The 25,198-nt window shown below is 42.6% G+C and overlaps 1 protein-coding gene across 1 annotated transcript in view; it reads left to right on the plus strand.

The window, feature by feature from the left end:
* The window catches only part of LOC124014488 (serine/threonine-protein phosphatase 2A 56 kDa regulatory subunit beta isoform-like), a 48,292-nt gene extending 30,350 nt beyond the window's left edge, over nt 1–17,942 (plus strand). Inside the window, exons 7-13 of the mRNA XM_046329553.1 lie at nt 1,850–1,958; nt 9,645–9,698; nt 9,982–10,032; nt 10,377–10,496; nt 13,534–13,661; nt 13,902–14,003; nt 15,552–17,942. Coding sequence (XP_046185509.1) covers nt 1,850–1,958; nt 9,645–9,698; nt 9,982–10,032; nt 10,377–10,496; nt 13,534–13,661; nt 13,902–14,003; nt 15,552–15,756 — 769 coding nt within the window. The 3' untranslated portion in view covers nt 15,757–17,942. The remainder of the gene's footprint in view (nt 1–1,849; nt 1,959–9,644; nt 9,699–9,981; nt 10,033–10,376; nt 10,497–13,533; nt 13,662–13,901; nt 14,004–15,551) is intronic.
* Nucleotides 17,943–25,198: the final 7,256 nt, after the last annotated feature.

The following is a 25,198-nucleotide window of genomic DNA, read 5'->3' on the forward strand; positions in this document are numbered from 1 at the left end:
AGTGGGTTCACTGCCAGTTCAGGGGCAGAATGACGGATTTGTACCTTGTCAACTCAGGGATTTGAACTTTTCAACCTTTCAGTTACTAGTCCAACGCTCTAACCTCTAGGCTACCCTGCCGCCCCAATGGCCCTAAGCACACAGCCGAAACAATGCAGGACTGGCTTCGGGACAAGTCTGAATATCCTTGAGTGGCCCAGCCAGAGCCTGGACTTGAAACCATTCGAATATCTCTGGAGAGACCTGAAAATAGCTTTGCAACAATGTTCCCCATCACAGAGCTTGAAAGGATCTGCAGACAAGAATGGGAGAAACTCCCCAACTACAGGTGTGCCAAGCTTGTAGCATCATACCCAAGAAGACTCAAAGCTATAATCGCTGCCAAAGTTGATTCAACAAAGTACTGAGTAACGGGTCTGAATACTTATGTAAATGTGATATTATATATTTTTTAAACTTCTTAGATTGCCCCCCCCTTTTTTTCCCCCGCCTAAATGACATACCCAAATCTAACTGCCTGTAGCTCAGTCCCTGAAGCAAGGATATGCATATTCTTGGTACCATTTGAAAGGAAACACTTTGAAGTTTGTGGAAATGTGAATTGATTGTAGAGAATATAACACAATAGATCTGGTAAAAGAAAATACATAGAAAAAAACAACTGTTTTTTTTTCTACCACCATCTTTGAAATGCAACAGAACGGTCCCAGTTCTAGCCACCACTCTGGTTGTAATTCCGATGGTGTCTACAAGATGGCAGCAGTGTATGTGCAAAGTTTCAGATGGATAACTTGAAGTATGAGCAAACTTCATGACATTCAGTGTGAAGTCACCTAGGTACATTTGGGCAAATCGTGAAGGAGTCATTTGCATTCATATGACATTTTTCTGAAAGAATATCGTCAAATCTGTATACTTGGACTTTGAATGAGCTTTTCCAGTATTAGTAGCCATATTATAAGTTCAACATTTGCAAAACAACCAGTTTTCATAACTTCACAACTCTGAATAATCTTATAATTTTTGTCCAAAAGTAAAAGGCATGCTTTCGAACAAGATTATTAGCTACATTCTCTCGTAAAGCCCAGCTCATTGGCTATCTAGCTAGCTTTGTTTGATCCCGATTGGTGCTTATTTGACCAAGTTAGAGTTGTTCAAGTGAAGACCGCCCGCGTCATCGGCGTGCCATGAAGGTGTCGCTATCTCACCAAATATGGTGTCCTATATGATATACCACACCCCTAATTATATAGTGAAGTCTGGTTACGTTCTAGGATCTCTGAGGAATACAAACAAACGTGATTTCACTGGTTGAAACAACGTTTAGGGTTAGATTTTCAGGTTCCTTTCTTTGCAAATTGAAAAAGTGGAAATACAAAATCGATCATGCATGCTATATGGACCTTTTTAGGATATGAAAAAGGATTGTATCTAGCAGAATTTAAGTACACATTTCACCTTCAGAGGTGAATTTATCAAACATATCGTGGTGAAAAAAGTGTTTCGTTGTTAGGAGCTCTCCTCAAGCAATAGCATGGCATTTTTTCTCAGTAATAGGTACGGTAAATTGTACAGTGCAGTTATATTAACAAGAATTTAAGCTTTCAGCCGATATAAGACACTTATATGTTTCGACATTTGTTGTTTCACTAAAATCTGCGATCGTGACAAGGCTCTGCATGATTTACAACTGTCCCATTGACTGGACGCCTTTCCTACATTTGCACAAATGTCTAAAAACCTGTTTTTGCATATTTGATCAAACAATTTGTTATTTTTGTAAATTTCCTTAGGCTGTCTGCTTGAATTTTTATTTATTTCATAGGTAAGCTTCTCTCTCTGTCTACAGCATTATAAACGGGTTTGCTCTGCCCTTGAAGTCGGAACACAAGCAGTTCCTGGTTCGAGTCCTGATACCTCTACACACAGCCAAGTCTCTGTCCATCTTCCATGCACAGGTCAGTCATTCTCTCTGTCTCTCTCTCTCTCTGTCTGTCTGTCTCTGTCTGTGTTTGCCTGTCTCTCTGTCTGTCTCTCTGTCTCTGTAGGTCTGTCTATCTCTGTTAGTGTTTGCCTGTCTCTCTGTCTGTCTCTGTCTGTCTGTGTGTCTGTCTGTCTGTCTGTCTTTCTGTGTCTGTCTGTCTGTCTGTCTGTCTGTCTGTCTGTCTGTCTGTCTGTCTGTCTGTCTGTCTGTCTGTCTGTCTGTCTGTCTGTCTGTCTGTCTGTCTGTCTGTCTGTCTGTCTGTCTGTCTGTCTGTCTGTCTGTCTGTCTGTCTGTCTGTCTGTCTGTCTGTCTGTGTGTTCCCCAGTGCTAAGAGTTAAAGGTGCGCTATGGAGAAATAATTTTCTGGATGCTAAAATTCAAATACTTGACAAAATAAGGAATTATAGTGTAGAAAATCATTCTATAATCTAAACCGCTGTGAAATAAATTTTCCATAACCAAAACAAGTCACATTTCTATGTGCATTTGGTTGAGTTGCCAAAAAGGTTACACATTGCAGCTTTAAATATTAAATGAGATTGCATTGTGCACCCATGACCACTAGAGACCAGCCTGGAGTCAGACTGACTGCACATCCAGCTGTGATCACAACTCATACTATCCTCTTATAGACACACACAACCAGTATCTGTGAATGTGTGTGTCTGTGTCAATGTGTAGGTTTCTATATATGTTTGTGTGCTCTATTCAATCTGTATGTACATGTATCTTTGCATCTCAGCCTTGGCGTGTGTGTGCATATATATGTGTTTGTGAATGTGTCAGTGTTTGTGTGTGTATTCTGAGTATAAACGTCAGCTTGCCCTACATTTCCCTCTTCAGACTCCATGTATTATTTATTAACACACACAGCACGGCCTGCCAAACACACATGCTCTCTCGCTCACTCGCTCTGTTTCCCAGTACTAAGAGTTAAAGGTGCATTATGGTGAAATCATTTCCTGGTTGCTAAAACTCTACTACTTCACCTAATTTCAGGTTATGTGACAAAACAAGCAAGTATAGTGTAGAGAATCATTGTACAATCTAAACTGCTGTGAAATAAATTTTCAATAACCAAAAATATAGTTTGAAGCAAAAATGAAGCTTAAGAACAGGAAGCATAGAAATAGCGCACACAGAACAGATCTACCGCGTCTTTGACTTGCTTTCAGAAGGACAGATCTATAACTCACATTTCTATGCGAAATTTGTTAGGTTGTCCAAAAAGTTAAATAAGGCCGCTTTAAATATTATATGAGACTGTCATGTGTACCCATGACCACTAGAGACCGGCGTCAAGTCACAATACAGACTGACTGACTGCACATCCAGCTGTGATCACAACTCACACCATCCTCTTATACACACACACAACCAGTATCTGTGAATGTGTGTCTACGTGTAGGTTTCTATATGCGTATGTGTGCTCTATTAAATCTGTATGTACTTGTATGTATGCATCTCCGCCTTGGTGTGTGTGCATATATGTGTGTGTTAGTGTGCATGTATTCTGAGTCTAAACGTTGGCTTGCCTTGCATTTCTCTCTTCTGACTCCATGTATTATTTATTAACACACACAGCATGGCCTGCCAACCACACAAACACACAGTTCCCTCAGGGAAAGAGCATGGTTAGCAAACCCCATTCACTCCAGCCAGGATCAGCTCAAAGTGCCCAAATAAAAACCATTAGCAGTGCAGGTCGGTTTGGTTTATCTCAAGGGTATTCAACTCTTACCATAAGGGGTCCAGAGCATGCTGGTTTTCTGTTCTACCTGATAATTAACTGCATCCACCTGGTGTCCCAGGTGTAAATCCGTCCCTGAGCAGAGAGGAACAATGAAAAATGCAGTGGAACTGGCTTTGACTTCCAGAGTTGAGTTTGAGGGGTCTAGCTGGTCTGACCAGCATGGTCTAGCTCATTGTTTCCCTAAGTAGGGGTAGCAATGTGGGGTCCTGATTTTAAAAATGTGGTTGCGAGAAGCAGTTGTAATAAACAGAACGGTTTCTGTTTTCTTACTACAAATGTGCCTCTATCTTTTTAAAGGGATACTTCGGGATTTTTGCAATGAAGCCCTTTATCTACTTCCCCAGAGTCAGATGAACTCATGGATACCATTTTTGTGTCTCTGCATGCAGTATGAAGGAAGTTTGAGGTAAGTTTTGTGAGCCAATGCTAACTAGCTTTAGCACAATTACTGGAAGTCTATGGTATCTACTAGTATGCTAGCAGTTACCATAGGCTTCCAGGCATTGCACTAACGCTAGTTAGCAATTGAGCTAACTGTTGTTAGCAAATTCCTTCAATCTGCACGCAGAGACATAAATGGTAACCATCCTCTGGCAAAGTAGATAAAAAGGCTTCCTTTTTTAAATCCTGAAGTATACTACATTATTATTATTATTATTATTATGACCTCATCACTGAAAGATAAGATGTTTCCCTCTACAATACCCACTAGCCACACAGGACTAATGAGAAAAGAGTGGACAAGACCAGGCACTAAATCAGACTGAGGGAAAAAGAACATCATCAATGATGTACTTTTTTTACACAGAAGATCATAAAAAAATGATTGCCTGATGATCTTCTTAACTTCCCAATACCATTCTAATTTCAGTCACTTCAAATCATACTTCCTTCAGATTGAAAAACGATCACAATTACACAAGTTTGTCTGGGGCTCCAAAGCGTGTGTGTGTGTGTGTGTGTGTGTGTGTGTGTGTGTGTGTGTGTGTGTGTGTGTGTGTGTGTGTGTGTGTGTGTGTGTGTGTGTGTGTGTGTGTGTGTGTGTGTGTGTGTGTGTGTGTGTGTGTGTGTGTGTGTGTGGTTTGGGGTACTCGAGGACTGGAGTTGGCAAACACTGGTTTAGGCTGCTGTATTTACATTTTTAAAGTCACCAGTTGTCACCTCTTATTAGCCTGGAACTACAAACACCATTAACTCTATCCTAACAGACTACAATACCGATAATCCCTCACCTAACAACAGAAAACAACTCTGTATTTACCCTAGGCTTGTCACTAATCTGACATTAATCCTTTAAACGCTTCAACTCCTGTCTTATTTTAATCACGGGTTCTTTCCTGCTTTTCTCATTCATCCCTCCCTCCATTCACCCTCTACCTCCACTCCAACCCTCTGTTGATCTTTCCATATAATGTGCATAGGGAGAAAGAGATGGAGAAAGTCAGGGATGAAGAGTGAAAAAAAAGAAAAGTGGAAAAAAAGAAAAGTGAAAAAGATGAGCGAGAGGGGAAAAGGTGAATGGGATGCAGAGGTAGAAAGCGAATGAATTATAGAGAAAAAGAAAGTGATACAGATAGTTAGGAAGAGAGAGAGAAAGATTGAGAGAAATATACAGAAAGAGAGAGAGAGAGAGAGAAAGGAGAGGTATAAGCTCTATGTCATATCCCCTCAGGGCAGGCTGTGAAATCACTCCTTCCGAAGTAAACACACACACTCCGTCGCCACGGTACCCACTCGCCATGGCAACACACCTAGGTGGAGGGGCAATCGCGAAACACACACACATGCAGGCACCAACTTGGAAAACGTATCTTTCCGATCCTTAGAACAGTAATCCGGTGGGATCAGGGTTTTACATCCCACATGTAGTGCTAGGGCAAAAAAACGAAACTTCCACCCAAGGGGTGGGCCCCAGGACCGAGTTCGGGAAACCCTACTCTAGGGAACATGTGGGTAGGTGGGTGTGTGTGGGTGTGTATTCTGACTCTAGGGAATGCTGCAACAAGAAAAAACTACAGATTACTGCAATACCACTGCTCATAACACGACACATGGGGTGTGAGTGTGTGCAGTGTTTGTGTGTGTGTGTATATACACACACACACAGTATTTGAATGTGTGTGCGTGCATGTGTAAAATACAATATTTTAGTGCGTACACAGTATACAGTACTCCCAGCTAGCCAATTTGATTCCTTGGAAGTTGTTGGAACGTACGTTTTTGGTTTCCCATTGGTTCTGGGAACTGTCCAATTTTGAGCTTTTTGCCATTCTCAGTGCAGGTGGTAAAGCCCTTAAATCCTTAGATCAGAGAAAGCCTACTGGTCCTGATCTTTTGGATCCCTGCTTTTTAAATCTGGCAGCTGATTTCATAGCTGAACCACTACATCTCTGTTCAATCTAACTCTGGAATGTAATGAAATTCCAACGATCTGGAAATCAGCATTTGTCCTACCATTTTTAAAAGGTGGGAGATCCAACTCTTTTAAATAATTATAGGTCAATCTCAAAGCTGTCACCCCTGGTGAAAGTACTTGAAACCCTTGTAAGTGAACAGCTAAAATAGTTTTTATTTACTAACTCTATTTAAACAGTGTACCAATCGGGCTTCAGGAAGAAGCATAGCACAATTACAGCAGCCATGAAGGTTTTAAATGATATCACTGAAGCCATTGACAAAAAACAGCACTGTGTCTCACTTTTTATTGATCTCTCTAAGGCTTTTGATACAGTTGCTCATGCTATACTAAGGCAGAGATTGTCGAGTGTAGGTCTTTCGGAGCATGCAGTTGCATGGTTTGCTAACTATCTTTCTGATAGAACTCAGTGCACTCAATTTGATGGGCTTATGTCTGTTAAATTGTCTGTCTTGAATGGTGTGCCCCAAGGCTCTGTACTTGGTCCTCTCTTATTCACTATTTATATAAATTATTATTTATTTAAATGATTTATATGATTTATAGACAAAAATGTCCAAAATGCACAACTTTTATGCTGATGATACTGTTATTTACTGTTGTGCCTCATCTCTTACAAAAGCTTTCCAGAACATGCAAACTGCTTTTTATACTGTTCAACATACCTTGTGTCAATTGAAGCTTATCCTCAATACTGACAAAACTAAACTAGTGGTGGTTTCTAATGCAAGAAATAGACCTCTGAACCTTTCACCTATTACTACCTGTCAGGGCAAGGAGATTGAGGTTGTAACCTCATATAAATATCTTGGAATTTTAATTGATGACGGCCTCTCTTTTAAATTGCATATTCAACAGCTTACAAAAAAATTGAAGCTGAAATTGGGATTTTATTTTAGGAATAAGGCCTGTTTTTCTTTTGAAGCCAGAAGGAGGCTAGTATCAGCTACATTTATGCCTTTACTAGACTCTGGGTATATTTTACTTATGAATGCTTCCGGTCAGTGTTTGAGATCAATTGACACTCTTTACCATGGCACTTTTGTAACGGCTTTCGTCTGTTGAAGAAAGAGAGTCGGACCAAAATGCAGCGTGTAGGTTACTCATGACTTTAATGAAATAAATTGCGGTACATGAAATAACTGAATACTAAATACAAAAACAACAGAACGGAACGTGAAACTAATTACAGCCTATCTGGTGACTACAACACAGAGACAGGAACAAACACTCACAAATTACAAAGCGAAACTGAGGCTGCCTAAATACGGTTCCCAATCGGAGACAACGAAAAGCACCTGACTCTAATTGAGAATCGCCTCAGGCAGCCAAGCCTATACCACACCCCTAATCAGCCGCGATCCCAAATAATACAAACCCCAAATACGAAACACAATATATAAACCCATGTCACACCCTGGCCTACCCAAACATATAACAAAAACACAAAATACAATGACCAAGGCGTGACAACTTTGAGATTTATTTTAAACTGCAAAACCCTTATGCACCACTGCACTTTGTATACCAGGGTTGGCTGGCCTTCTCTAGTCACTCATAGGTTCAGTCACTGGTATACTTTTATTTACAAAGCCATTTTAGGTTTACTACCTTTTTATTTGTCCATTTGTATTGTTCAGAAATGTGGTGGGTACTCTTCGTTCGTTGGACTTTATCCTGCTAACTGTTCCAAATGTCTGAACTGAATTTGTTAAAGGGCTTTTATGTACTCTGCGCCATCGTCTTGGAACACCTTTCAAAATACTTTTAAACTGGAAGAACTTGGTGTTTTTAAATCACTGATGAAGGATTTTGAGGCTGATTCCCTGACCTGTCAATGTTTTTAATTTTCTGTTTTATACTCTTGTGAATTCAATGGTTATTACTAGATTACTTGTAGTTTTTCATGTTGTCTGTACATTTTTTGTAATGACTTGGTGCTGCCTATCTTGGCCAGGACGCTCTTGAAAAATAGATTTTAATCTCAATGAGCCCTTCCTGGTTAAATAAAGATTACATTAAAAAATTTAAAAAATAAAAGTCTCCTGACTGTTAAAACTGAATGTTTTTAAATGTTCTGGGAACTTACATTTTTAGGTTGCAGGGAGGTTCTGAGAGCATTTTACTATAGTTCCTTGTAAGTTCTCCTGATAGTTTTTATTAACGTTCTGAGAACCGAAATTCTAGGTTATTTTGAGTTTAAATTTTTTTTTTCCTTTAAACTTTCACTGAATGTTTTAATAAGACTTTTAATAGCACTGCTAGCCCAGCTAGCACATAATGTTCTGAAAACCATATGTTTCTCAGAGCTTGGTGAGAGCATGGTTTTCCAATGGTTATTTTGCATACAACCTTCCCACAACATTCTGGAAATGGTGCAGGATACCCAGCTAGCACATAACTTTCTAAGAACCAGTACTTCATCATACATTTTTTTAAAGGTTTCCTCATATTCCTATTTAAAGTCATGTTCTCTGAATGTTCAGAGAATGGTAAAATACCACGATCTTCTGTGGGAATTTCAGTATTTCATCATAAAGTTTTTTGCAGGTTTCCTCATGGTTCTATTTAAAGTCATGTTCTCAGAACATTAAGAAAATGTTCCATAAAAACAACAATAAAACATTAAGAATTTTATTTTTTAAAATCTTGTTAAGTGTGTTCAGGTGTGTTAGCTACGCCCACTAATTACCCACACCTGATCTTAATGAATGCTCGTTTCCTTTGAAATGGTGTCTGATTGAATATACTAAAATGAACAGCTTTGTATGAGTTAAAAAAACATGGCATCCTAGCTCCATCCTGGTGGCGCAGTGGACAAATTCCATGGATAGCGAACAGAAGACCATTGGTTAAAATCTCACTGATGCCATGCCACAAGAAAATTCTATGTTTTTGCATGATTAATGCCTAAACAGATGAAATTCCATGTGTTATATCTGTGCTTGGAGTTCAACACAGTTAAGCTAGCAGTGTTTTTAAAAGTCTTATTGAAACATTTTCTCAGAACATTATTTAATTACTTTCAAATAACCTAGAATTTCCATTCTCAGAATGTTAATAAGACCTCACAGGAAAACTTTCAGGGAACTATAGTAAAATGTTCTCAGAACACATTATGGAAGTACTTCCCACAGAAGAACGTTTTTTCTTAACGTTATTTCTTAACAATTTGAGAACACTCCCAATGTCAAACCAGTTGGAGAATATTCCTAGAACATTATCAAACTGAAATTAAATATAACCATGTTTGAACTTTTAGGAAACATTCTCTAAATGTAATAAAATGTTTTTTTTTGTTAAGTTCCTTAAATGTGCTGAGCAACTATACGGCGCCATTCCCAGAAAGTTATGGGAAGGTTGAATGCAAAATAACCATAGGACAACCATGCTCTCACCAAGTTCTAAGAAACATATGGTTCTCAGAACATTATGTGCTAGCTGGGCTGTGTATGTGTGTTAACCTGCTGTATGTATCTACCACTCTACAGCTGGCGTACTGTGTGGTCCAGTTTATGGAGAAAGATTCTACTGTCACAGAATATGTAAGGAACACCTTTTCTGTCATTTAGGGTTGTAAAATCACAGTAACTTTCCTAGAAATCCCAGGCCTTCCAGAAATCCTGATTGCAGGATTTCCTGCATATTCCCTACTGATTCCAGGACTACTCCAACTGGGATTTTGTGAAAACCTGGGAATTTTGGATTATCGGTTACTGGAATTTTGCAACCTTACTGTTGTTAGTCACTGCTCACACTGGAACTTCCAGTATACATAAAACACTGTAACACCGTGCTGGACTTTGCCTCTGTTTGTTTTCTGGTCAGATCATACGAGGGCTCCTCAAATACTGGCCCAAAACCTGCACCCAGAAAGAGGTGAGACTGGATGTCCTTTGTGTGTGTGTGTGTTTTTTTATAAACCCATGGTGTGCTTCTCTCATATGTGTGTGCATCTGTGTGTGTGTGTCCCCGCCCGTGCGTGTTGTGTGTATATTTGTGTGCATCTGTCTCTTCATCTGTGTGCGTGTTTTTCTTTCTTTGTGTGTGTGTGTGTGTGTGTGTGTGTGTGTGTGTGTGTGTGTGTGTGTGTGTGTGTGTGTGTGTGTGTGTGTGTGTGTGTGTGTGTGTGTGTGTGTGTGTGTGTGTGTGTGTGTGTGTGTGTGTGTGTGTGTGTGTGTGTGTGTGTGTGTGTGTGTGTGTGTGTGTGTGTGCATCTGTAGGTGATGTTCCTAGGGGAGATAGAGGAGATACTGGATGTGATCGAGCCATCTCAGTTCATCCGTGTTCAGGAGCCTCTCTTCAAACAGATTGCTGCCTGCATCTCCAGCCCACACTTCCAGGTACACGCACACACACACAATAAAATTGAAGCTCACACATGCACGCACGCACATACACACAAACAGATCTCTGCCTGCATCTCCAGCCCACACTCCCAGGTTAGGCCATGCCCACCACATCTAGACAGCCAATCCCCTGTCCTCTCACATTGATCTAACAAACTGCAAAGGACAAATTCTCTGGACAATAAAGATTTGTTCTACTGTTATACACTGAGTGTACAAAACATTAAGAACACCTGCTCTTTCCATTACTGACTTACCAGGTGAATCTAGGTGAAAGCTATTATCCCTTATTTATGTCACTTATTAAATCCACTTCAATCAGCGTAGAAAAAGGGGAGGAGACCGGTTATAGAAGGATTTTTATGCCTTGAGACAATTAAGACATGGATTGTGTATGTGTGCCATTCAGAGGGTAAATGGGGAGAGAAAAGATTTAACTGCCTTTGAACGGGGTATGGTAGTAGGTGCCATATGGTAGTAGGTGCCAGTAGCTGCAACACTGCTGGGTTTTTCACGCTCAACAGTTTCCCATGTGTATTAAGAATGGCCCACCACCCAAAGGACATCCAGCCAACATGACACAACTATGGGAAGCATTAGAGTCAACATGGGCCAGCATCCATTACATTACATTACATTTAAGTCATTTAGCAGACGCTCTTATCCAGAGCGACTTACAAATTGGTGCATTCACCTTATGACATCCAGTGGAACAGTCACTTTACAATAGTGCATCTAAAACTTAAGGGGGGTGAGAGGGATTACTTATCCTATCCTAGGTATTCCTTAAAGAGGTGGGGTTTCAGGTGTCTCCGGAAGGTGGTGATTGACTCCGCTGTCCTGGCGTCGTGAGGGAGTTTGTTCCACCATTGGGGGGCCAGGGCAGCGAACAGTTTTGACTGGGCTGAGCGGGAGCTGTACTTCCTCAGTGGTAGGGAGGCGAGCAGGCCAGAGGTGGATGAACGCAGTGCCCTTGTTTGGGTGTAGGGCCTGATCAGAGCCTGAGGTGCCGTTCCCCTCACAGCTCCGTAGGCAAGCACCATGGTCTTGTAGCGGATGCGAGCTTCAACTGGAAGCCAGTGGAGAGAACGGAGGAGCGGGGTGACGTGAGAGAACTTGGGAAGGTTGAACACCAGACGGGCTGCGGCGTTCTGGATGAGTTGAAGGGGTTTAATGGCACAGGCAGGGAGCCCAGCCAACAGCGAGTTGCAGTAATCCAGACGGGAGATGACAAGTGCCTGGATTAGGACCTGCGCCGCTTCCTGTGTGAGGCAGGGTCGTACTCTGCGGATGTTGTAGAGCATGAACCTACAGTAACGGGCCACCGCCTTGATGTTGGTTGAGAACGACAGGGTGTTGTCCAGGATCACGCCAAGGTTCTTGGCGCTCTGGGAGGAGGACACAATGGAGTTGTCAACCGTGATGGCGAGATCATGGAACGGGCAGTCCTTCCCCGGGAGGAAGAGCAGCTCAGTCTTGCCGAGGTTCAGCTTGAGGTGGTGATCCGTCATCCACACTGATATGTCTGCCAGACATGCAGAGATGCGATTCGCCACCTGGTCATCAGAAGGGGGAAAGGAGAAGATTAATTGTGTGTCGTCTGCATAGCAATGATAAGAGAGACCATGTGAGGTTATGACAGAGCCAAGTGACTTGGTGTATAGCGAGAATAGGAGAGGGCCAAGAACAGAGCCCTGGGGGACACCAGTGGTGAGAGCACGTGGTGAGGAGACAGATTCTCGCCACGCCACCTGAGACAGAGGAGGAAAATGTAGAGAAGAGGGAGTGAAAGGATGCCAGGTCCGCAGGGAGGCAAGTTTTCCTCCATTTCCGCTCGGCTGCCCGGAGCCCTGTTCTGTGAGCTCGCAATGAGTCATCGAGCCACGGAGCGGGAGGGGAGGACCGAGCCGGCCTGGAGGATAGGGGACATAGAGAGTCAAGGGATGCAGAGAGGGAGGAGAGGAGGGTTGAGGAGGCAGAATCAGGAGATAGGTGGGAGAAGGTTTGAGCGGAGGGAAGAGATGATAGGATGGAAGAGGAGAGAGTAGCGGGGGAGAGAGAGCGAAGGTTGGGACGGCGCGATACCATCCGAGTAGGGGCAGTGTGGGAGGTGTTGGATGAGAGCGAGAGGGAAAAGGATACAAGGCAGTGGTCGGAGACTTGGAGGGGAGTTGCAATGAGGTTAGTGGAAGAACAGCATCTAGTAAAGATGAGGTCGAGCGTATTGCCTGCCTTGTGAGTAGGGGGGGAAGGTGAGAGGGTGAGGTCAAAAGAGGAGAGGAGTGGAAAGAAGGAGGCAGAGAGGAAAGAGTCAAAGGTAGACGTGGGGAGGTTAAAGTCGCCTAGAACTGTGAGAGGTGAGCCGTCCTCAGGAAAGGAGCTTATCAAGGCATCAAGCTCATTGATGAACTCTCCGAGGGAACCTGGAGGGCGATAAATGATAAGGATGTTAAGCTTGAAAGGGCTAGTAACTGTGACAGCATGGAATTCAAAGGAGGCGAAAGGGGAGAAAGAGAGAATGACCACTTGGGAGAGATGAGGATCCCGGTGCCACCACCCCGCTGACCAGAAGCTCTCGGGGTGTGCGAGAACACGTGGGCGGACGAAGAGAGAGCAGTAGGAGTAGCAGTGTTGTCTGTGGTGATCCATGTTTCCGTCAGTGCCAAGAAGTCGAGGGACTGGAGGGAGGCATAGGCTGAGATGAACCTGTGGAACACTTCCAACACCTTGAAGAGTCCATACCCTGACGAATTGAGGCTGTTCTGAGGGCAAAAGGGGGGTGCAACTCAATAGTCGGAAGATATTCCTAATGTTTTGTACAGTCAGTGTATATAACCTAAGCTTTCTCGTTCTTCCTCCCTCTATTCCCCTTCTGCTCTCCCTCCCTCCATCCATCTTCCTCCCTCTTCCTTCCTTCTCCATCACTACTTCTCTCTCTCTCCATCCCTTTCTCTCTCTATCTCCCTCCATCCCTTTCTCTCCCTCTCCTTCTCCCTCCCTCTCTCCATCTCTCTCTCCCTCCCTGCTGTAGGTAGCAGAGAGGGCATTGTACTTCTGGAACAACGAGTACATCCTGTCTCTGATAGAGGAGAACTGTCAGGTGATTCTACCGCTGGTCTTCGCCACACTCTACAGAGTGTCCAAGGAGCACTGGAACCAGTAAGGGACCTCTACCCCTTAACCTCTAACCCCTAACCTATAACCTTTGCTCTTTAAGTCTGTATGAACTGTGAATCTCTGCAGATATACCTCTCTAACCCCACCTTCACTCGTTTTCTGTCCTTCTCTCTTTCTCACATCTCCATCTCTCTCTTTCTCTCTCCCTCCATTTCACTCTCCCTCCATTTCTCTCTCCCTCCATCCCCCTCTCCTTCTCTCTATCTCTCTCTCTCTCTGCAGGACTATAGTCTCTCTGATCTACAACGTTCTGAAGACCTTTATGGAGATGAACAGCAAGCTGTTTGATGACCTCACTGCCTCTTACAAAGTGGAAAAACAGAAGTGAGCGTGCGTGTACTAATATGTGTGTATAACACCCCTGTTTCTCATCCTCCCATCTTTCTTTCTCCTTTTCTCTTTGTGTTCACTTGCATTCAATTCAAGGATCTTTATTGACACCAATGTTCCCTCTAAGCTACATGCATGCGCAGGTGCGCAGCTCCCCGGGACTGCCCCGCAGAAGAAATATCAGCCCGTGCAGAGAAGCACGAGATTGAACTTCACTCAACTTCCTACAGTGTTCCTCATTAGTTAACACTATTAACATTTCCCTTTCTTGTGGGAATTGTGATCGAATCAACGCAACATTAGCCACTTTCAATGCAACATACCGAAACAAAATGAACTATGCTAAGTTAGTATGCAGAACTAACTTAGTATGTAAAACTAACTATGCAAGAGATTTTGTTGTAGGCAGAATGTTTCAGAGTAAGATTCTATTGTATTGACACGCACGACTTAGCCTGTACTCTACACAGACTGGTGTGTCATAACCAATCAGAGCTGCAGTAGGCCTATATGCAAATAGGCCGTTGCTGTATATGGATCTGTGCCATTCACTTTGAACTGGACTGTGTTTACAGCATGGGTGGTCATGTGCAGATACGCTTGTTTTAATTTTCAAAGCGAGAGCCACGTGCACATTTGTTCATATCCTTTAATAATTAGTGAATTATTAGCCCAGTTATTGATCATTTGTAGTCAGCAATGGTGGAGTGATTACTTCCTACAAGAGCACAAAACATGTATCTTTGAAAAAACGAGTTGGGTAAAGAGTATTTTTTGTCTTCATTTTGTAAATTGAGACAGTCTTGAATTAGCTAAATTGCAAATAAGGTAAAGGGTAGAATAATTTGTCTGATTCTCTGTAATAATAATATGGAAATAATAATGCATTTTATTTTGTAAAGTGTTTTTTTGCATCAAACAACAAGACAACATTTTCAGTCACCTCCATGTCTGAAGGATAAGTGGATAAATAGGTTAATGTCAAGCCCTGCATGTTTTTTTAAATCTCATGGAATGTAGGCCTATGTCCATTGAACACCACACAATTGGCTTCTACTGTTAGAACAGATATTTCCATGTTAAAATGTTATGGGATGCATTTTCTCATTTGGAAGTTGCATTGATTGACACCACACGTCATTATCTTTCAATCAATCAATCAAATGTATTTTATAAAGCCCTTTTTCCATAAGCAGTTATAACGAAGTGCTGTACAGATTATCTTACATTTCTCTGACTCAATTTAACCCCCTGCCCTCACAACTTGACACAACTGTGGGTAGCATTGAAGTCAACATGGGCGAGTATCCCTGAGGAACGCTTTCGACACCATGCCCTGACGAATTGTAGCTGTTCTGAGGGCAAAATGGGGGGGTGCAACTCAATAGTAGGAAGGTGTTCCTAATGTTTTATACACTCAGTGTGTATATAACCTAAGCTGTCTCTCTCTTCCTCTTCCCCTTCTGCTCTCCCTTCCTCCCTCCATCCATCTCTTCCTCCTCTCTCTCTCTCCCTCCACCCTTCCTCACCTTTCCCCTCAAGGGAGTTGAAGAGGGAGTGTGAGCGTGCAGAGCTGTGGCGGGGGCTGGATGAGCAGCAGGAGAGGAGACTGCAGATCCTGGGGGAGGCCAGTCGCAATCAGAAGAACCTCCAGGAGAGAGGGGAGCCTCCTCAGCCCACCTCCACACAGACGGCATTCCCTGAGCAGCCAAACCCAGAGCTCAGCGGAGCCTCTTCTAACACCTAGAACCAGACAGCGGAGGATCAGTACCAGGATACATAGAGTAGTTAGAGGACATACAGAGACAGTATGCACATAGCCAAACACACACATGTACACACAATGGAGCAGACGCACACGCTCAAACACACACACACTGACAACGTACACATAAACACATACAGAGTCGCACACAGGCATATACTGTTTACACACACACTCTTGCAGAATGTAAACAAAAGATGAATCAACTCAAACACATAGACTACATTGAAGTGCAAACACAGCCCTCTACATACTCACTGGAAGACTACCCACACAAACTGCCCATATTTCTCTCTCACACACTCATACACACACATACTCACACTCACACACACAGGTACTGGTTCTAGCTGTCTAGGTTTTGACGTGTAACCGTTTTCCCGGTTCTCCGACAAAGGACTTTATACCGTCCCAAAAGATACAGAGGAATGATGACGTGAATGCTACATAATATTGTTGCTTCTTCTTCTATTCTTCTCTACTGTACTACTACTACTACTACTACTGATGTTTTTTTTATATATATATATATATATATATATGTCTGAATATTATGATTATTATAGTGTTGGTGGGAGAATCTTTAGTGTAGAACTCCTAAAGCTTTAGCATAACTTGAGCATGGTCCAAATCACACCCTATTCGCGACAGAGCGAGTGCACTATTGGCCAAATGTAGTACACTATATGGGGCCTAAATCCCCATATTGTAGTGCAATACTACTGACCAAAAGCAGTGCACTATAATGGGGAAAGGGGCAACTTCCCAAATGGCACCCTATTCCCTACATAGTGCACTACTTTTGACAAGCTCCCTATGATTTTGGGCGACTCCTAATCTCCTAAACTAAAACAATGTTCTGATATGTCATTATTCTTGTCCATTCATAATTGGGCACAGAGAGAAGGAAGAGAGTCAGAAAACCACGTTTTTCTAGTAATATTCTAATTTGTTTTGGATAATGTGTGTATTGGGGTTGTGTCCTAAATGGCACCATTTTCCCTATAAAGTGGACTACTTTTGACCAGGGCCCATAGAGCTCTGGTCAACAGTAGTACACTATATGGGGAATAGGGTGCCATTTGGGATGTGACCTCAGTCTACCATCTGTGGGCTCAGTCTACTAGTCCTTGATATCACACTGTCTTACTGTTCTTCTGTGCATCTTATTATGATTCATTCGTTTGATGAAATTATTTTGAATTTGTTTTAATATTTTTATGTTTTTGTGTGTTCATTTTGGGGATATCTGATATTTATGATATTTTTTTATTTGATCTCTGGAATTGTGACCTTATTGCAGGAAGTTGGCAAAGATGAGACGTGTTTGTGTGTGTATGTGTGTGTGTGAGAGCGATGGAGAGGTCATGGAAGTGTGTGTGTGTGTGTGTGTATGCGTGTATGCGTATGTGTTCATGTGTGTAAGATGCAGAGGTGATAGAAGTGTGTGTGTGAGAGAATTCAGTATGAGTGTAACAGTGACAGGAGATGTGTATAGACAGAGTGATAGAGGGAGAGAAGTGGCATCGATCCCTCTTTCTCTCTTCTCTCCCTTTCCTTTCGTAGAAACAGGATTTGAATCAGAATGTTACACTTTTGATTGATTGTGAATCTAGAGGTTTTTCTTGCGTCTTGTTATACCAAGACAACCAGACCAGCAGCCTTCAACACTCCTTTAACAGTTTTTAGTTTCAACAAAACAAAAAAGGACATAAAGAAACAAACCTCACTATCGTTAAAACACTTCCTGAATTTTGTAAGTTACCCATAATTCCCCCATTTGTCAGTCAGTTCGCTGGGAAAATAATCTTCCCTTCCTACTATTCTGTTCTAGAACAAGAAGAATCCTTCCGGAAATCGGGAATGCTGGAATTGGAACGCAATTTATCAACTGAAAGAAGAGGTTCCCGTCAGTAGAATTATAGAACAGCAATAATAATGGAATTGAATATGTACGCATAAGTAGCATTGCTAAACTACAATTGCAGTGTACTCCTGGTCTGGTTTGTAGGCTATCCGTGCTCAGAAACATAGAAACGATTGAGGATGACAATGTATTTTTTTTCCCGGGGACCAACAGCTGGGTAGATGAATGTACAGTCAAGTTAAACCGGGATTGTAGAAAGGAAAAGATGATGTGTTAAATTAACTTCACTTTGAGAAAACAATGGAGTGTGTTTGTGTCATTTTTTAAATGATCTCTTGTGTATTCTCTCTCTCTCTCTTTTGTCCCTATCACTCCATCCATCTAATGGGGCAAATCAAATCAAATCAAATGTATTTATATAGCCCTTCGTACATCAGCTGATATCTCAAAGTGCTGTACAGAAATCCAGCCTAAAACCCCAAACAGCAAGCAATGCAGGTGTAGAAGCACGGTGGCTAGGAAAAACTCCCTAGAAAGGCCAAAACCCAGGAAGAAACCTAGAGAGGAACCAGGCTATGTGGGGTGGCCAGTCCTCTGTTAAGTCCCCTATTTAGGGTTCTGGACCTGTTCCATCTGATATATTGCTGTACAGAGCACTCTGAATTTCACAGTGCTTTATAGTGCCAGAAAGCCCCATCTGTCTGCTTTCCATTACCACTCTTGTCAGTGGTGCTGACTTGAAGTGTCAGGTTTCACACCATACATTTGCATAGGTAATGAGTGTAACATTCTCTGTTCTATCCAGACAAAGAAAATCCGGTAATCATCGTTTCATCTCGCTGTGATATTCTCAGACTAATTTATAGCTGTCAACATAAAAAAACACAACGCATTTTTTAAAAAACACAACGCTGACTGTGTGGGTGGACCAATTCAGTTTGTCCGTGATGTGTACGCCGAGGAACTTACAACTTTACTACCCTCTCCACTACTGTTCCATCGATGTGGATAGGGGGGTGCTCCCTCTGCTCTTTCCTGAAGTCCACGATCATCTCTTTTGTTTTGTTGATGTTGAGTGTGAGGTTATTTTCCTGACACCACACTCAGAGAGCCCTCACCTCCTCCCTGTAGACCGTCTCGTCGTTGTTGGTAATCAAGCCTATCACTGTAGTGTCGTCTGCAAACTTGATGATTTAGTTGGAGGCGTGCATGGTCACGCAGTCATGGGTGAACAGGGAGTACAGGAGAGGGATCAGTATGTACCCTTGCGGGGCCCCAGTGTTGAGGATCAGCGGGGTGGAGATGTTGTTACCTACTCTCACCAACTGGGGGCGGCCCATCAAGAAGTCCAGACCTACCCTCACTCTCTCACAAACAGACACACACACATGGATGACCCCCCCCCCCCCAGGAGTCGCGAAATTTAAGGGCATTTTGTTATAATTGCTATGATGTCAGAGTGTCCGTACAATTTAACTGGACTAAAAGCGAAATAAAAACATTTGTTCTGAGATAGGGCATATTCAGACAGTGGAGAAGATGCCCAGCTGTTGTTTTTATAATTAAACTAGTCTTTACGTATCCTACCAAACAGATATGTATAGTCTACTTTCGTTGTTGGTGGTTCTTTATTTTGACAATATTTGTGAAATATTAAATTATTTGTCGCTCCTTTAAAATAGTTGAATCCTTTTCTTTTTTTTGTAGTTAACGGGCACGGCTCATGACAATGATGTTTATTGTCACTGCGCGCGTCACTCCAGGTAATTTGAGCGCATGAGGACCATGAGCCTTGCTGTTGCCATTAGAAATGTTTTCAGGTACATTTACGTACGTGAACAAAACAGACCTTTGATTCTGTTGATAAGACAACGATAAGGAACCAGTAGATTGTAGAATGCAGCATAACTCTAATAACACATCTACATCATTGATGTAAATGTTTAGAAATCAAATCAAATCAAATGTATTTATATAGCCCTTCATACATCAGCTGATATCTCAAAGTGCTGTACAGAAACCCAGCCTAAAACTCCAAACAGCAAGCAATGCAGGTGTAGAAGGCCAAAACCTAGGAAGAAACCTAGAGAGGAACCAGGCTATGTGGGGTGGCCAGTCCTCTTCTGGCTGTGCCGGCTGGAGATTATAACAGAACATGGCAAAGATGTTCAAATGTTCATAAATGACCAGCATAGTCGAATAATAATAAGGCAGAACAGTTGAAACTGGAGCAGCAGCACGGCCAGGTGGACTGGGGACAGCAAGGAGTCATCATGTCAGGTAGTCCTGGGGCATGGTCCTAGGGCTCAGGTCCTCCGAGAGAGAGAAAGAAAGAGAGAAGGAGAGAATTAGAGAACGCACACTTAGATTCACACAGGACACCGAATAGGACAGGAGAAGTACTCCAGATATAACAAACTGACCCTAGCCCCCGACACATAAACTACTGCAGCATAAATACTGGAGGCTGAGACAGGGGGGGTCAGGAGACACTGTGGCCCCATCCGAGGACACCCCCGGACAGGGCCAAACAGGAAGGATATAACCCCACCCACTTTGCCAAAGCACAGCCCCCACACCACTAGAGGGATATCTTCAACCACCAACTTACCATTCTGAGACAAGGCTGAGTATAGCCCACAAAGATCTCCGCCATGGCACAACCCAAGGGGGGGGCGCCAACCCAGACAGGATGATCACATCAGTGAATCAACCCACTCAGGTGACGCACCCCTTCCAGGGACGGCATGAGAGAGACCCAGTAAGCCAGTGACTCAGGCCCTGTAATAGGGTAAGAGGCAGAGAATCGCAGTGGAAAGAGGGGAACCGGCCAGGCAGAGACAGCAAGGGCGGTTCGTTGCTCCAGAGCCTTTCCGTTCACCTTCCACTCCTGGGCCAGACTACACTCAATCATATGACCCACTGAAGAGATGAGTCTTCAGTAAAGACTTAAATGTTGAGACCGAGTTTGCGTCTCTGACATGGGTAGGAAGACCGTTCCATAAAAATGGAGCTCTATAGGAGAAAGCCCTGCCTCCAGCTGTTTGCTTAGAAATTCTAGGGACAATTAGGAGGCCTGCGTCTTGTGACCGTAGCTACGTGTATGTATGTACGGCAGGACCAAATCAGAGAGATAGGTAGGAGCAAGCCCATGTAATGCTTTTTAGGTTAGCAGTAACACCTTGAAATCAGCCCTTGCTTTGACAGGAAGCCAGTGTAGAGAGGCTAGCACTGGAGTAATATGATCAAATTATTTGGTTCTAGTCAGGATTCTAGCAACCGCATTTAGCACTAACTGAAGTTTATTTAGTGCCTTATCCGGGTAGCTGGAAAGTAGAGCATTGCGGTAGTCTAACCTAGAAGTGACAAAAGCATGGATTAATTTTTCTGCATCATTTTTGGACAGAAAGTTTATGATTTTTGCAATGTTACGTAGATGGAAAAAAGCTATCATTGAAATGGTCTTGATATGTTCTTCAAAAGAGAGATCAGGGTCCAGAGTAACGCCGAGGTCCTTCACAGTTTTATTTGAGACGACTGTACAACCATTAAGATTAATTGTCAGATTCAACAGAAGATCTCTTTGTTTCTTAGGACCTAGAACAAGCATCTCTGTTTTGTCCGAGTTTAAAAGTGTAAAGTTTGCAGCCATCCACTTCCTTATGTCTGAAACACATGCTTCTAGCAAGGGCAATTTTGGGGCTTCACCATGTTTCATTGAAATGTACAGCTGTGTGTCATCCGCATAGCAGTGAAAGTTAACATTATGTTTTCGAATAACATTCCCAAGAGGTAAAATATATAGTGAAAACAATTAGTGGTCCTAAAACGGAACCTTGAGGAACACCGAAATTTACAGTTGATTTGTCAGAGGACAAACCATTCACAGAGACAAACTGATATCTTTCCGACAGATAAGATCTAAACCAGGCCAGAACTTGTCTGTGTAGACCAATTTGGGTTTCCAATCTCTCCAAAAGAATGTGGTGATCGATGGTATCAAAAGCAGCACTAAGGTCTAGGAGCACGAGGACAGATGCAGAGCCTCGGTCCGATGCCATTCAAATGTAATTTACCACCTTCACAAGTGCCGTTTCAGTGCTATGATAGGATCTAAAACCAGACTGAAATATTTCGTATACATTGTGAGGAATGGAAGATTCAATATAGGCCGATAGTTTTTTATATTTTCTGGGTCAAGGTTTGGCTTTTTCAAGAGAGGCTTTATTACTGCCACTTTTAGTGAGTTTGGTACACATCCGGTGGATAGAGAGACGTTTATTATGTTCAACATAGGAGGGACAAGCACAGGAAGCAGCTCTTTCGGTAGTTTAGTTGGAATATGGTCCAGTATGCAGCTTGAAGGTTTATAGAGGCCATGATTATTTTCATCATTGTGTCAAGAGATATAGTACTAAAACACTTGAGCGTCTCTCTTGATCCTAGGTCCTGGCAGAGTTGTGCAGACTCAGGACAACTGAGCTTTGAAGGAATACGCAGATTTAAAGAGGAGTCCGTAATTTGCTTTCTAATAACCATAATCTTTTCCTCAAAGAAGTTCATGAATGTATCACTGCTAAAGTGAAAGTCATCCTCTCTTGGGGAATGCTGCTTTTTAGTTAGCTTTGTGACAGTATCAAAAATGAATTTCAGATTGTTCTTATTTTCCTCAATTAAGTTAGGATGAAATAGGATGATCGAGCAGCAGTAAGGGCTCTTCGGTACTGCACGGTACTGTCTTTCCAAACTAATCGGAAGACTTCCAGTTTGGTGTAGAGCCATTTCCGTTCCAATTTTCTGGAATCTTGCTTCAGAGCTCGGGTATTTTCTGTGTACCAGGGAGCTAGTTTCTTATGAGAAATGTTTTTAGTTTTTAGGGGTGCAACTGCATCTAGGGTATTGCGCAAGGTTAAATTGAGTCACTCAGTTAGGTGTTTAACTGATTTTTGTCCTCTGGCGTCCTTGGGTAGACAGAGGGAATCTGGAAGGACATCAAGGAATCTTTGTGTTGTCTGTGAATTTATAGCACGACTTTTGATGTTCCGTGGTTGGGGTCTGAGCAGATTATTTGTTGCAATTGCAAACGTAATAAAATGGTGGTCCGATAGTCCAGGATTATGAGGATAAACATTAAGATCCACAACATTTATACCATGGGACAATACTAGGTCCAGCGTATGACTGTGACAGTGAGTGGTTCCAGAGACATGTTGGACAAAACCCACTGAGTCGATGATGGCTCCGAAAGCCTTTTGGAGTGGGTCTGTGGACTTTTCCATGTGAATATTAAAGTCACCAAAGATTAGAATATTATCTGCTATGACTACAAGGTCCGATAGGAATTCAGGGAACTCAGTGAGGAACGCTGTATATTGCCCAGGAGGCCTGTAAACAGTAGCTATAAAAAGTGATTGGGTAGGCTGGATAGATTTCATGACTAGAAGCTCAAAAGATGAAAACGTCATTTCTTTTTTTGTAAATTGAAATTTGCTATCGTAAATGTTAGCAACACCTCCTGCCTTTGCGGGATGCACAGGGAATATGGTCACTAGTGTAGCCAGGAGGTGAGGCCTCAGTTAACACAGTAAATTCATCAGGCTTAAGCCATGTTTCAGTCAGGCCAATCACATCAAGATTATGATCAGTGATTAGTTCATTGACTATAATTGCCTTTGAAGTAAGGGATCTAACATTAAGTAGCCTTATTTTGAGATGTGAGGTATCATGATCTCTTTCAATAATGACAGGAATGGAGGTGGTCTTTATCCTAGTGAGATTGCTAAGGCGAACACCGCCATGTTTAGTTTTGCCCAACCTAGGTCGAGGCACAGACACGGTCTCAATGGTGATAGCTGAGCTGACTACACTGACTGTGCTAGTGGCAGACTCCACTATGCTGGCAGGCTGGCTAACAGCCTGCTGCCTAGCCTGCACCCTATTTCATTGTGGAGCTATAGGAGTTAGAGCCCTGCCTATGTTGGTAGATAAGATGAGAGCACCCCTCCAGCTAGGATGGAGTCCGTCACTCCTCAGCAGGTCAGGCTTGGTCCTGTTTGTGGGTGAGTCCCAGAAAGAGGGCCAATTATCTACAAATTCTATCTTTTGGGAGGGGCAGAAAACAGTTTTCAACCAGCGATTGAGTTGTGATACTCTGCTGTAGAGCTCATCACTCCCCCTAACTGGGAGGAGGCCAGAGACGATTACTCGATGCCGACACATCTTTCTAGCTGATTTACACGCAGAAGCTATGTTGCGCTTGGTGATCTCTGACTGTTTCATCCTAACATCGTTGGTGCCGACGTGGATAAAAATATCTCTATACTCTCTACACTCGCCAGTTTTAGCTTTAGCCAGCACCATCTTCAGATTAGTCTTAACGTCGGCAGCCCTGCCCCCTGGTAAACAGTGTATGATCGCTGGATGATTCGTTTTAAGTCTAATACTGCGGGTAATGGAGTCGCCAATGACTAGAGTTTTCAATTTGTCAGAGCTAATGGTGGGAAGCTTCGGCGTCTCAGACCCCGTAACGAGAGGAGTAGAGACCAGAGAAGACTCGGACTCCGACTCGCAGATACTATCTGTACTTACTGGTGGCATAGACGCTGTTTCATCCTTTCCTACACTGAAATTACCCTTGCCTAACGATTGCGTCTGAAGCTGGGCTTGTAGCACAGCTATCCTCGCCGCAAGGCGAGTACAGCGACTGCAATTAGAAGGCATCATGTTAATGTTACTACTTAGCTTCGGCTGTTGGAGGTCCTGACGAATCGTGTCCAGATAAAGCGTCCGGAGTGAAAAAGTTGAGGAAAAAAAATCTATATATATAAACGGTAATTAAAAAGTAAAAACAGTAAAGTTGTCAGGTAGCAAAAAGGTTGGCAACAAAACGCACAGCAACTCGAAAACAAGTCTGCAAGATGTAACCGGAAATGACGTCAACACGTGGTGGTCAATTCAATCTTGCAACCTAGCTAAATCAGTTTAGCTTACAATTTGAATAAAATAAAAACGTTGTATAACTGATGGACATTTTATTTCCTTTATCATGACAAGAACGTATCACTGTACTTGTCTAGTTGCTCAGGCTCAGCACAGAGATCTCTTGATCGGCCGTGCAGGAATCATGACGTACGCTTGGGGAGATTCTATATGTTTGTAGTGTAAGAACAGAAGAGACTTCAATAGTTTGATTTACCTGTCTTATATGAAGCAAAGTTAAACTGATAGTAACTTACGTGAAAGTTACCATCAATTATTACAAAAATGTTGTGGACCAGATGTAGACCAGATGTAAATTTGATGTATGAGTTTAAAATGTATTGAGCCATCAGACCATTCTCATCATCACTTCTCTCTCCATTCATCTCTCTCTGTCTCTGTCTCTGTCTCAGGATTTTGTTGCCCCGCTAACTCTCTCTGGCTACATTTACACAGGCAGCCCAATTCTGTTTTTTTGTTGCTAATTGGCATTTTGACTGCTGCAACACCTGGGAGATAGGTAAACAGGACAACAAACACATGCACACACCTGGACACTTCCTTTAAATAAAGATAGGG

Source organism: Oncorhynchus gorbuscha, linkage group LG25 (assembly GCF_021184085.1).
Source record: "Oncorhynchus gorbuscha isolate QuinsamMale2020 ecotype Even-year linkage group LG25, OgorEven_v1.0, whole genome shotgun sequence".
NCBI classification, from domain to species: Eukaryota; Metazoa; Chordata; class Actinopteri; order Salmoniformes; family Salmonidae; genus Oncorhynchus; species Oncorhynchus gorbuscha.